Source organism: Pleurodeles waltl, chromosome 4_1, assembly GCF_031143425.1.
Source record: "Pleurodeles waltl isolate 20211129_DDA chromosome 4_1, aPleWal1.hap1.20221129, whole genome shotgun sequence".
Classification (NCBI taxonomy): domain Eukaryota; kingdom Metazoa; phylum Chordata; class Amphibia; order Caudata; family Salamandridae; genus Pleurodeles; species Pleurodeles waltl.
In genome coordinates, this window is record NC_090442.1 from 473,450,431 (window position 1) to 473,464,226 (window position 13,796).

General features: G+C 43.2%; 1 protein-coding gene across 2 annotated transcripts in view; it reads right to left on the reverse strand.

Moving 5' to 3' along the window:
• METTL25 (methyltransferase like 25) overlaps window positions 1–13,796 on the reverse strand; it is a 624,891-nt gene that overhangs the window by 417,670 nt on the left and 193,425 nt on the right. For both annotated transcript variants that reach the window (XM_069228758.1, XM_069228757.1), the window contains exon 2: window positions 1,369–1,533. In XM_069228758.1, the coding sequence (XP_069084859.1) occupies window positions 1,369–1,533 (165 nt within the window). The remainder of the gene's footprint in view (window positions 1–1,368; window positions 1,534–13,796) is intronic.

The window sequence follows — 13,796 nt, forward strand, 5'->3', positions numbered from 1 at the left end:
ACCCTAAGTGGACAGGAATTTGTTTGCCTGAGATGGGCACCTGCCCTCACCCCTGCACGGTCACACGGAGCAGGGCAGGGACACCCAGTGATGAAGCATGCCACTAGTGAATTCCAGTGCCTGGGGGACTCCTGCACAAGACAAGCATTTTTGGAACTCCACTCTTTTTTAATGTTTGTTTAACTTTGGAAGTTGAATGCCCATGCCCTTTTTCAAAACTGCAAATTAAAAAAAAGGACGGCTAGGTGAGTGAGTAACGTAGGAGTGCATGAGGAAGTAGGTGGGGATGAGGAGATGAAAACACTGCACGAAGGAGACAGCAACACAGGGAAAGAAAAACCACACATGGAGCACAAATGAAGGGAAGAATACAGAGCAACTGGCGTTCTGGGGGACAAAAAAACAGAGATAGGGAGAGAGGAGAAGGACATTCAAGACAGCAAGGAGCACAGGTAAGGGACAGCAACTTAGGGATTTGGGAAAAAGCAGACAAGGGTGAGGACAAACAGGAAAGAGTGGGGGCAGGAAGAGAAGTACACAAGAAACACTTTAAACTGTTGGGGTGGGGGAGAAATACACAAGAGAGAAACATGGAGTCTGGGGTGGGCATCGGGGGGAGCACATGGAAGAGAAGAGAGATGAAAAACACAAGCACTCTCATGAAGTGCTTAACTAAGGGGGAAAAGGTAAGCAGCAAAAAGGTAGATGTCACCCAATAAGAGAGATAGTAAAGAGGCTTTACTTCAGTGCAGGATCATAAACAGGATGGACAAGCTGGGACAAGGAAACCCAATAAATCAGAAGCAAGGAAATGAGAGAGACAATAAAATCAACTTGTGGAAAACAATGGGAATGCTGTAAGCATATGTAAGTTCTTGGTAAGCTCACAATAAGTATTTTGCAACATGGTGTGCCTGAGCTTCAAATAACAGAAGGAGCAGATGCATTGATAGAATTAAAACATACAGTTTAGGAAACCCACACCTCGAATCTTAAATTCTCAAACACATTAGCATAATAAACTTGGATAGCCAGACGTCTTTAGGTTTAGTAGAAACATGCACATTTGAGCCCTACATTCGTCTTAAGATGAGATATTCAGAAGTAATAGGGCCGGTGATTTACAAAATTTATTTTCACAAAGACAAATACGGGAAAAACGGGTAATCAATCTTAATAGTTGATGCTCATAATAAATTAGTAACTCTTGGATGGCAATGGGTAGTTACTGTTATCATAAGGTGTTAGATCAGTTCGCATTTCTGATTAAAATTCCTTTCAAGGAGCCACCCTTGAATAGCATATTTTCTGGAATAACAAACAAGAATTAAAAACATCTATTTTGTTAAATTAAAATCGTCAACGCACCATAGTTGTTATGTTCCTCCTCATTCAGAAATCCTAGCAGCTGACCTAAAGGGGTACACACTCCAAGGTAAGGCAGGGAATGATGCTTGGCAGCCTCCAGGAAGGACTCCAGATCCACCAGTCTGTGAGATGCTTTGCAGAAAATCTTCAGCAACTCATTTTCATCTGCAGATTGAAAAGAAACACAACCAGATGATTAGCTGAATCATAATTATTTTCAACATTCCAAGGATAAGGTAAATATGCATATTCAATATTATATGTTTAGTATTTTAAATCTAATAGTTGACAACTTAATAGAGCATACTCAATTGTTGCTGATAAAATGTTAATTTATCTAACCCAAATTGCACATATTTAATTGTCCATCGATGGACACCCAAGCATCCATACATATCCCTACAGCACATACAGCTACCTGGATGAATTGAAGGAGCACTAAGTTTGAGATTGGTGAGGGAAGTGCAAACTTTTGTAACTGTGTGCATCTTCAAAGTAAATTTTGTAAAAGGAGAATTTTTGTAAAAGTTAAAATGTCCTGAAGGGTGATACAGTCTTCAGTGAATATTCAAAGCAGCTACTGCAGCAAGGAAAACAGCAGTACCAATCTCCCTGAACTGGTATTCTTTAAACTTCATTAAGCAGAGAACCTCTATTTACAATGCACTACAAAATCTCTACATTTTGCTGAGATGTAATATCAAATGTCAACAGTATTTAGTTATAACTTGCATGTGAATGTACTCCAAAAAAGTGTGTCGCAGCCTAGGACCAACAACACAATACAAGAAACCTCTATACATAGATGATAATTTCTGATCATTAGAAGCTAACCTATGCATTGTCCACACAGCCAAGTGCTCTTACTGACAGCTTAAATGTGTGATTTCCTAAGATAAAGTAAGCATTGTCCAACATGTAGAACACAAAACTCCGGATCATTCCAGTTGCAAAGGAACCCAAGAGTAAAAATGCCCAACCAACTAATATGGTTCAGAAAACATGGTGCTGATGAAAGTATCCTTTAATCAAGGTTATGTTTGAAACACGAAACAAGGAGCTTCCAACAAACTCATGCTTGTGGCTGTTTTAGTAGTTATTGACTTTGATAGCTGGAGTATAAAATTCTGTTTCTTTTCCAAGAACGTATACATTCAGTCAAATGGATCTTCAAAATATCAGCAACATTATTTTACAATGTTGTCATCTGTTAAAAAGTTGAAAGGGGGAAACATATATTGATTCACTGCAAGGGTTTGCCCTAGCTCCATATCATAATGCCAGTAATATTTATCATTACTGTAATGGGTTTCTTGACTAGAACATGGAAATTGTAACATTGTGTTAAAACACAAAATCAAAAACTTGGTCTGCTCTCAGAAAGTAAGATTCCACACATTAAGCCATACCTTGCTTGATGCCAAGCAGTTAGGTTGCTTTCTCTAAGAATATAGGGCCAGATGTAGGTAAGTATGGTTTTGCGAGTTGCAATTTGCGAGTCATAGAGACTCGCAAATTGCAACTCGCAAAACCACATGCAGAAAGGTGTCTCAGACACCTTCTGCGAGTCGGTATGGGGTCGCAATGACCCACCTCATTAATATTAATGAGGTGGGTCGCAAATTGCGGCCCCATACCGACTATGGTCACTCGCAAACATGGAGGCCTGCTGTCGTCAGCAGACCTCCATGTTTGCGACTGCTTTTCAATAAAGCAGGTTTTTTTTTTCAAAGTGCAACCCGTTTTCCTTAAAGGAAAACGAGCTGCACTTTGAAAAATAAACCGAAACCTTTTGTTTCGGTATTTTTCAGGGCAGGTAGTGGTCCATTGGACCACTGCCTGCTCTGAAAAATTATTTTTGTGATCATTCACAAAGGGGAAGGGGTCCCATGGGGACCCCTTCCCGTTTGCGAATGAGTTACCATCCACTTCAAGTGGATGGTAACTGCGAGTTGATTTGTGACCGCTTTTGCGGTCACAAATCAACTTACATCACGGTGCGAGTTGCAAATAGGAAGGGAACACCCCTTCCTATTTGCAAGTCGGAAACACATTTTGCGAGTCGGTTCCGACTCGCAAAATGTGTTTCTGCATCGCGCACAGGCATTAGCGCCTCGCAAACGGCGTTTTTCGCCGTTTGCGAGGCGCTAATGCCTTGCTACATCTGGCCCATAATCGTGTTTTTTCACAAATTGTGTGACTGAGAGCTTTTGGGTAGAAAACATTGAAATAAAATATTTAAGCTGAATTTCAAATGCCCAAAATGACACATTCACTCACACCAGTAAAAAAAAGTCAAAAGTGGAGGACGTTTCCTTTAAGAAACAGTGTATCTTAATATCAAATCGTATTTTTCCAGCCAAATGATTAAAAGACAAAAGGATACCATTATTAACATTGTCAAAATCTTTCTGAATTTAGGTTGGTATCCGTCTGACGTTTCAGCTGAATTTTGTGCAGATTTTTCATGATGAACCTAAGTTACAGGAATGGGTTCCACAAGGTGTTTTGTCCTATTAGTACTACAGAAAGAGTCTCGTGCAGCAAAATCTGCTGGGAAAAGTTATACCAATTTTAATATTAAAATATAGCATCCACACCTGAACAGGGTTTGTGTGATCTGCCCGTAGTTGATGAGAAATATATGTTGGACAAATGAAGAACAAAGGGTTAAAAACGGAATCATTTGTAGCAACAGATTCGAGAATCAATGTACATTTTTAAACATGCATTCAGACCTGATTGGCAAGGAGGTCTGTACAACTGCTGGAACAGCAACTCTGGTTCGAAAATTGTAAAGAAGCTGATTGTCCAAAAAGGGACTTTTCACTGCAACTGACATTAGATTGCACAAGAACTACAGAGATAGGTTGAAGATATGTTCTACAAAAACAATAGCGGATTGGAAGGGGCACTGTAAACTATACTTATCCTTATGGTAGATGAGAAAGCAGACCGGTTGTAAATTATACCGTCATTCTGTGAAATAAATTTACGAGTCTTCTTGTGAGAGGCTGAATTTGTACAAGATAGAATGTAAGGATTCGGATTATGCTTCAAGATAGCATTTTATTGGCTGCAGCAGTCACCTCCAAAGAGTGTCAAAATGGAACTCTTTGGCCAAAGCAACTGACCTTTCCCTTAGCCTTTGATGTCTTTTATTGCGCGCACCCCCCCCCACTTTACCACACCATACATGCGTCACAATTTCCAGACGCCTTCAAGCAAACATTTCCTGTGCACCTTTAAACCACAAGAACAGAATATTCAAACACAGAGATAACATTTATAGAACATAGGGCAGTTTAACAATCTACAAGGTTTCACATCTGCAACAAATGAAATTAAACAGGTGATGAAAGCATACAATTTTGTTCCTAGTACAGAACAAATGGACAAAATGGAGCCCTCACGCCAAGTTAAGAAATCCATTTTTTACAATTCTACCCTTAGAAAATGCTTACGTTTTGCAGAGGAAAACCTCTTCAACTGTTAAGTTATGGCCACCTACTAACTATTATCAATAGAAGCTGAAAATGTGGGTGCATTTCGGGCAAAAGAGGTGGCTAAAACCATAACTGGTCACTTTAAGAGGTTTTTATTATATTAACCATAATGTACTTGTTTGCTGTATTTAATTATTTAATGCTTTTGCAATACATCAGTTAAGTTAAAATCAATACAAATTAAGCAAGTTTCGTTTGGCCTATCAACATATTCTGAATGTGTTTATGATTTTCCTTGGCATGCATCACTGTGCGTTTTTTAAATGTCTAGCACATTTTGCATCTCTTTGGCACCAAGCGTAACTGAATAACTTGACTTTGATGTAAAGCTTGGCTTTGTCCCCACCTCAATTTTGTGCCAGCAGAGAAGTTTGTTTTTGTATCTGGTTTAGTCGACATACAGTTTTTACATTTATTAACTGTCCTGGCCACGTTACAGCATTATGCGTACTTAGGGACACTCTGTACAAATCACAAGATTTTCATATTGCCAAGAAAAGACATCTACAAATGTGTCTCCCCCGTATTATACATCGCACACACACAAGAATTAGATATTACGACAGAACACAATAATCGCTTCTACATTATGGTTTTTAAGGATAAAGAAAAAACAGAATTAGTTTATCGAAGATACAAATCTATGTTGCCCACAACAATACGTGTCGTCATAATGAGTTAAAGATGGGTTACAGTTTTGGATTCAAATGCCTTCACGCTGAGGAATGATGCCACACCATTGAATTATTTTACATAATGCAAGGGAATAATATCACTTCATGAAACATGTTTTCATCTGTAGTTTGAAATACTAACAGAGGCAATTTAGTCCCATAATTGTATGGTTCCAGTGACATTGCGAACAGAACCTTGAAGCGTATATTTCTCTGACTACTTCCTGTTTTCTTTGTTTAAAATGTGTGCACACACTCTTGGAAACCAGAGGATAGCATATGGCAAATGTCGAAGACAGTCAGTATTCTGAACCGTCTATTAGTTAGCGATACCTTAATGGCTTGGAAAAATGGTGAGCACGTAAAAAAACAGTCAAACAGAATTACTCTGCAGTTGTACCACTGCTTGAACAGTCCGAAAATGCTACTTCTAGGAAGAAGCAAATCGCGGATAGGCAGGCCACTGTTACAAGTTGCTGTTTTCATAATGGATTTGGCAAATCCATTTACTATGAAAGGTGTTTTTGAAAAAATAAAATCATTCACCAGCAAAGAGAATGGCTTAGGATTTAGCAGGCACCCTCGACTAATCACACTACAGATTCGATTCTCAGCCATGCTACATTCCAAGTGACATATCCTATGACATTACTTGATTCTACCTGATACATTGCACAGGATAAGCCACAACATGTCCTCTTCCCTATAAAAATGAATATAAATAAGGAAACCCACGAAGGAAGAAACACAGCAATACCAAGGAAAATGGGGAACATACTACAAATGAAGATAACTGATCAACCATATAATGCAACAGAAAGGGCCAATTCCAACAGAAACATCTGTAAGGATATAGCATATCAGCAGATATGGAATGCCAGAGAAGCTATGCAGACATCATTGATGCTTACTGCTCACATACTGTGTCATTCTCACTCTGTCTCCCACTTCAGAAAGTTCCTGTTCACGACCTAACAGAGGAACCCACTCACCCACTGGGGTTCACCAAGATCATCACTGCCAGCACTCATTTCCAGTGCCCCGCATCTGCACATTTCACCAACCTAGGCATGCTTCACACGTCACCCGTATCCACTTCAAAAGCACTCCTAATCACTTTGGTGACCTTTGAAAACTTAAAAAACCCTGAAATATCCTTCTTCACCATCCTCAGTGTCGTGAAAAAGCTCACATATCTGATGTTCATGCCTCATGACCTTCCACAATGGATCATACCACACTGTACCTGCTCTAACATTTAGCAATCCAATCATCTAAGCCAGATTTCCTACATACACTCTCTCCTGTAAATAGTTCTGCCATACTGGGTTTAACTTAGTCCCTGTCACATGTCCTCTCTAGCTCTCAAAAGGTACTCCCTCGCCCTCTCCAAACACACTGTGTAGTGTGGGCCAAATACATTTTTCAACATCCCATTCAATGTTATCCTGAATTGGATTTCTCTTTGTATACAACCTTTCACTAATCTATTTATAACTTCTGCCAAACCATTCACTTGAGGGTGGGATAAAGCCATCTCGTAGTGTATAATACCCAATTTACTGAAAAGTACTCATCTCCTGTGACACAAACTGCACTTCATTATCTGTTATACTAGTGTTCGGAATGCCCTCACTGGCAAAAACTTCCCATAAGAGTGGAAGAACAGCACCAGTGGCAATAGATGCAACACGCTTAGCAATGACCCACTTATACATGTAGATAACCAACAAAATATCATACCTCTCAGAAACTTGAAACAAACCAAAAGGATCAACAAACTCCATTCCAAACTTTCTCCATCACTCACAAGGCACTTCAACTGTAGACAGAAATGTTTTGCTCACATTTTTGCTTTCATTATACCACGCACACCACATGCATTCCCTAATAACAAATCCTATCATCCGGTCTGTTTTTGGTTACCAATAACAAACCTTGACCTTTGCTTTGACTTGTTCCAGTTGCTGCCTAGATACCACTCATGGGTCAGGTTTACCATGTATTTTCTTACTCTTTAAGGTAGTAACAGTCTGCCACTCCTGCAAAACATCCACTTCTAATAGAATTGCTCTCCAATTATCGAGAACAGATTCTCGGTCCCTGAGAGCTCAACAAAATTTGGCAAATCCTGAACCACATATCTACTATTCTTGCTCAAGATCTAATCTCTCCTCCTAGCTTCTGCCCAATTCACTTTCGTTATGACCATGAATGGCAAGCCACAGAGGAAAAACGTAAAATATTGTATTATCCATGTGCACACCAGTGCTTCCTGCTACACTACTGAGTAATTTATTTCAGCTCCTTTCAAGTAATAGGAGGCACATGCCACAACTTTCTCTTACTTATCCACATTCTGAAAAGTTCTGCACCTTGCTCTCTAAACTGGCATTTGTTTTCAACACCGTCTAATAACCCACATGAAAATCACATAAGGTTGGCATACAGCCCAGCTGCCTTTTCACTTCAGCAAAATAGTTCTGACATTCCAATGACAATAAATATTTCTCACTCTTCTGCATGAGGGCCCTTGGAGGTAGGACTAAACTATAGGAGTTTATTATGAAGTACACAGCCAAACTGAGGAAAGAGCCAACCTGATCTTTATTTTCAGGTGCTGATTCCGTTAGGATAATTTCCCTGCCGGTATCACAAAATAAGTCCAAGGCTTTGACACTTCGCACAACTTCACCTGCTGGTATGCCAAAGAAAGGTCCATCACATTGAACATCTGTGCCCCACTTATCACTAGTTCCTCAGGCAGTGGCTATGTGTCAACACAGATACACTTGTTCAGTCACATAGATCCATACATATTCTGATACTCTTGCTCCATCTTTTGCGGCCATAACCACAGATGCAAGCCACTGTGAGGATTCTGGCTCTTCCAATACTCCTAAGCCTTCTAACCTCTGTGATTCCAACATTAAGTGTGGAATTGTACTCTATTTGTGCACAATAGACATCAGTGTTTTCTTCAAAGAAAATCTTGTGCTCAAACTTAATTTGCCAAATGTTTGTTGGCAATCTCTCTATCGCATCCTCACCCAACCAGGGTTCATCATAACTTGTTGTGGAGCATTAGGGATTCAGGGGGTCATTCTGACCCTGGCGGTAATTACCGCCATGGCGGAGGTCGGCGGTAGCACCGCCAACAGGCTGGCGGTGCACCGCTGGGCATTCTGACCGCGGCGGTTCAGCCGCGGCCAGAAACGGAAAGTCGGCGGTGTACCGCCGACTTCCCGCTGCCCTTGAGAATCCTCCATGGCGGCGGAGCGCGCTCCGCCGCCATGGGGATTCTGACACCCCCTACCGCCATCCGGTTCCTGGCGGTTCTCCCGCCAGGAACAGGATGGCGGTAGGGGGTGCCGCGGGGCCCCTGGGGGCCCCTGCAGTGCCCATGCCAATGGCATGGGCACTGCAGGGGCCCCCGTAAGAGGGCCCCACGAAGAATTTCAGTGTCTGCTTTGCAGGCACTGAAATTCGCGACGGGTGCAACGGAGCGGTCTTTTGGCGGGAACCGCTTGGCGGGCGGCGACCGCCGTCCGCCACGGTCAGAATGACCCCCTCAGTGTGATACAAAACTTTTGAAATGTCACCAACCCAATAAGTTGTCTCTCCTTATTTCAACATCAACCTTGTCCACAGCCTCACGTCCCTTGAAAGCAATGTGCATGGGGTACTACCAAATTAAGGCAAACCTCGATCTCCCATACCCAATAGGATTGGTGTCTGGTTAACTCAGCAGAATTCCTTTAACCCAATCTCTCCCATGTTTGGTCCCTGAGAAGCACTGAGGGTGACACAGAGTCCAATCGTACTCCCAGTATCACACACAAACTCCAACACCATTACTTGCAGCATAACCTTCTATGTGCCATTCTAGATGGCATTGTGTTGGTCATGCTATAGTTATAGTTCTTCTCCATCTTACGTACTCTGACAGTGCCCTTTCTTCCCACATTTTCAACATTATGGGGGTCATTCCAACCCTGGCGGTCATCGACCGCCAGGGTGCTTCCCTGCCTATTCTGACTGCGGCGGTAAAGCCGCGGTCAGAAAAGGGGATCCGGCAGTTTCCCGCCGGATTTCCCCTGTCTGGGCTGAATCTCCATGGCGGCGCTGCAAGCAGCGCCGCCATGGAGATTCCGACCCCCTTCCCGCCACCCTGTTTCTGGCGGTTTTTACCGCCAGGAACAGGATGGCGGGAACGGGTGTCGTGGGGCCCCTGGGGGCCCCTGAACTGCCCATGCCACTGGCATGGGCAGTGCAGGGGCCCCCTAACAGGGCCCCAGCATGATTTTCACTGTCTGCTTAGCAGACAGTGAAAATCGCGACGGGTGCAACTGCACCCGTCGCACCCATGCAACACCGCCGGCTCCATTCGGAGCCGGCTTCTGGGTTGCAGGGCCTTTCCCGCTGGGCCGGCGGGTGCTCCCTTGGCGGGCGCCCGCCGGCCCAGCGGGAAAGCCAGAATGGCCTCCGCGGGTCCGCCGCCCGCCGCCGCCCGCCAATATTGGAATGACCCCCTATGTGTCTCTGTGTAACAGTTAGGGGTGTTAGATGTATATGATTCATTGCAACACCTATAACACTTAATTGTATCTTCTCCCACCATCTTCTGAGGCTCCAGAATAGCATTCGTCATTCTAAAAACATTCATTCTCTATTTGTCTCATTCACTCAGGCAACACCCTCGCACCTCAGCTCCTTCACCCTTACTGAGGTTCGTTCCATGCTCTCTATTATACCTAAAGATTCCTTTAAGTCTGGATTTTTTATAGTATTTTCTCATGAACTCCCTGATTGTTTGTACAGCACACCATCTGGCCCCTGATCAACACATTTTTAAAATTACAAAACCAATAATTTGCAGCCACATTCCTTGGGGAAGCCACATAGTTGCCCACCCTCTCAGTTTTTTGTTGATGTCTACAGAAAAGTGTGTGCCTTTCCAAGAGAGAGTTGATGCTATAGTCCATAAATCCCAAAGGTAGGAAACTCTTCTTAGCCCTAGTGTATTTTCGAATGAAGAGATTCAAGATAAGACCCTGCTCAAACATGTCCAGTCCTTTCCTAAAGACAAACTGCATGTCAGACAAGATTACATTTTCCGCTGCTCGTGTTTCTTGTTTCTCTAATAAGATTCTCTCTACCATTTTCACTGAGAAGTCTAATAAGAAGATTGGGCAATAACACTTTGGGTGAGTTATATTTCCCTTTTTAAAAGTCAAGACAATTATTAATTCAGACCGAGTGGAGAGGAAAACCCCACTACCCATAGACAATAAAATGTTTGTTAGAAATGGTATCCAAAGGTCGGCATTGTCCATGTAAATCCATGTACATGTCTATTGGAATGCTGACTGGGCTAGGAGCCTTCCCAAGTTCACTCATGTTCAAAGTGGACAGACATTGGTTACAAATAAAGGCATATGTCTATTTACCAGGAGTGAAATTGTATCATAATGTTTTACCAAATGCATTATTTTTCACCAACTTCCTCTTGTAGAGTCTCTACCAGAAAGAGCATTAATGAAGGTAAGTAACATGTTCTTCTGACAAAGGCATCCTTACCTTTTAAATAGATACCAGAGCATTACCTATTAGGAAGTGTGTCTGTGCATGTGGTTCAAACCAAAAACTCTTATAGGATCGAGCAGAAGAAATGCCCCTCTTGGCGGACCTAGATGTCCGGGCAGGTCAGAGAGTAGTGCTTCATGGACTTATGGAGTGACACCCAAGTAGCTGCTTGGCAGATGTCCAGGAGAGGAGCTCTGTGTGCCAAAGCAGGGTAGCAGCCTTGGCCCTGGTGGAACGAGCTTGAAGTCATTTTTGAGACTTTTTTGCAATGCGTAGCAGATCTTAATGGAGAGGATGATTCAGCAGGAGATGGTCTGTTTCTGCACAACCATGCCATTTTTTGCGTCAGTGAATCCCACAAAGAGCTGATTGTCCAACTGGTGTTCTTGGATACGATCAATGTAAAAGCTCTGTGGTTTTTGGGGTCCAAGCAATCAAGTCTTTCCCTCTCCTTAGAGAAGTGCGTCATGGAATGGCGTCACAACTTTTATATGAAGGACGATTGCACCTGCAGAACTTTGCCTGAAAAGAAGGTGGCTTTTTAACATCACTTCATTGTAAATGCCAAGATAAAACTTGACACAGCCTCCTCTTCCAGCTGATAGTGAAGGGATACTCTGTATGGAGTGAGCTCTTCTGCACTATGCCAAATCCCTATAACATAACATACGATGGGTTAACACAAAGAGCTTGAAGCTAATTTATTCACAGAGCTGAAGTGAATGCAACAAGAGATACTGTCTGGAGGGTGAGAAGCTGTAAAGGCCAGCTGTGAAGTGGCTCAAAGAGAGTGCACATCCAATATGTGAGGTCCAAGTTAAGGTCAAACTGTGGCATGACATAGGGAGAGGAAGGAAACAAGTGTTGCAACCTTTCAAAAACACATCACAACCAGTGATTTAAACAATGAGGGCTGGTCTGGCAATCAAAAAAAGGCCAAAAGAGCCAAAAGGTACCCTCTAACTGTACCCAAACAAAGCCTTGCCGGGCGAGAGACAAAACTGACAACAGAACATTGGAGTACTTCACCTGAAAAGGTCAATGTAGCGTGTGGCATATTAAACCACACATTTGTCAGAATTACTAGCTGCCAGGATGATATAAACCACCTCTGTAGGAAGGTCAAAGGTGTGCAGCTGTTCCCCGCTCAATCTCCATGCGTGAAGGAGGAGGACTGTGAAGGTCCGGGTGCAGAACCCTGCCCTGCTGCTGCACCAGCAAGTTCTCCCAGAGGGGTAGCCTGATCAAAGGATAGATGCTCATACGTAGGACCTCTGGATTGTCTGAAAACTCTGAGGACTGCAGTCAGGTGTGGCACTAAATGGCAACGCAGGTGCCAATAGCTCACCTGACGGAATCTGTCAAAGAATTGTGAACTTGGCTGCATCGCAACCATCTTGCATTGCCTGGGTAAGGACAGGATGAAGAGCTTCCGGAAACCTCGGAGAAGTCAAACCACCGAATCACAAAGAGCTTGGGCAGCAGGCAACTGGCATTTACAGATGAGGGCTAAGCTGGAGGAAAAATAAAAACCTCTTCCGAAAGGTCTTCACTTGTCTGGCCTCCCTATCAGGGGGAACCGGAAAGATATTTGGGGTAATTTCACTTGTGGATGCCTGCACCAATAAGCTTTTGGGGGGGGGGGGGGAGGCCTGAGACAAAAATGCAGGATTGCCTTTGGAAGAGCAGTGGTGTCTCACAATTTAGCAACTTAATGGGGGGGGGGGGGAAATCAAAGCAAGGTATAGCCAAGGCCCCTAATGTAGTATCTCTAAGTGCCTCATTGAAAGAGGGGAGGGGCTCAGTAGATTTTTAACCCCAACTGGAGCTTTTCCGATAAGACATTGGTTTTGAGCTCAAAAGGCTGGAGGCTGGAGATCAAGAACTCTGGCTACCCTACGCATGACCACTATGTGTAAGATGCTCTCTCTTCAGTGGCAGGATCTGGGGGTGAGAGAAGTCCCGACTCAGGGGACGCGTCAAGGCTACTGGCCCTTTGAAGGTCATCATAACAATTTTCTCCAAGGTATCATTTCATCGCCTACATCATATTTGTTGTCCGAATCCGTACCAAATATGGAATGAAAAGTATGTGTTCTCCTATGTGGAGATAGTAAATTAAGTGAATGAGGTTGAGCTTCAATGGAAGTCGAGCGTCGCCTTAGTCAAGGTAATAACGGCGCCTGAAGATGCTGAGCAGGATCTTCAAATGTCTCCTAAGCAAGTTGGACAATGAGAACACTCTCTATGCCGGGATCACCAAGCAAATCACTAGAAGATTTCAAATCATCCAGAACTCAGCAGCCAGACTCTTCCTCAACCTCCCACATAGAACTCACATTGCACCACATCAGGGAACTATGCTGGCTCCCGATACACAAAAACACCTAATTCAAACTCCTAACTCAAACATTCATGGCACTATACAACTCAGGTCCTACCTATCTGAACATTCACATCTCTTCCCACAAATCACCAACACATCTCTGCTCCACAGGACTCCTACTCGCACACATCCCACGCATATACAGAACCAGATCAGGAGGACAGGCATTGTCTTACATCACTCCTAAGGGTGGAATGACCTCCCACTTCACATCAGCGTCTCCTCCTCACTTCTCGAGTTCCGCAAGAAGCTGAAGACCTGGATTTTCAATTAACC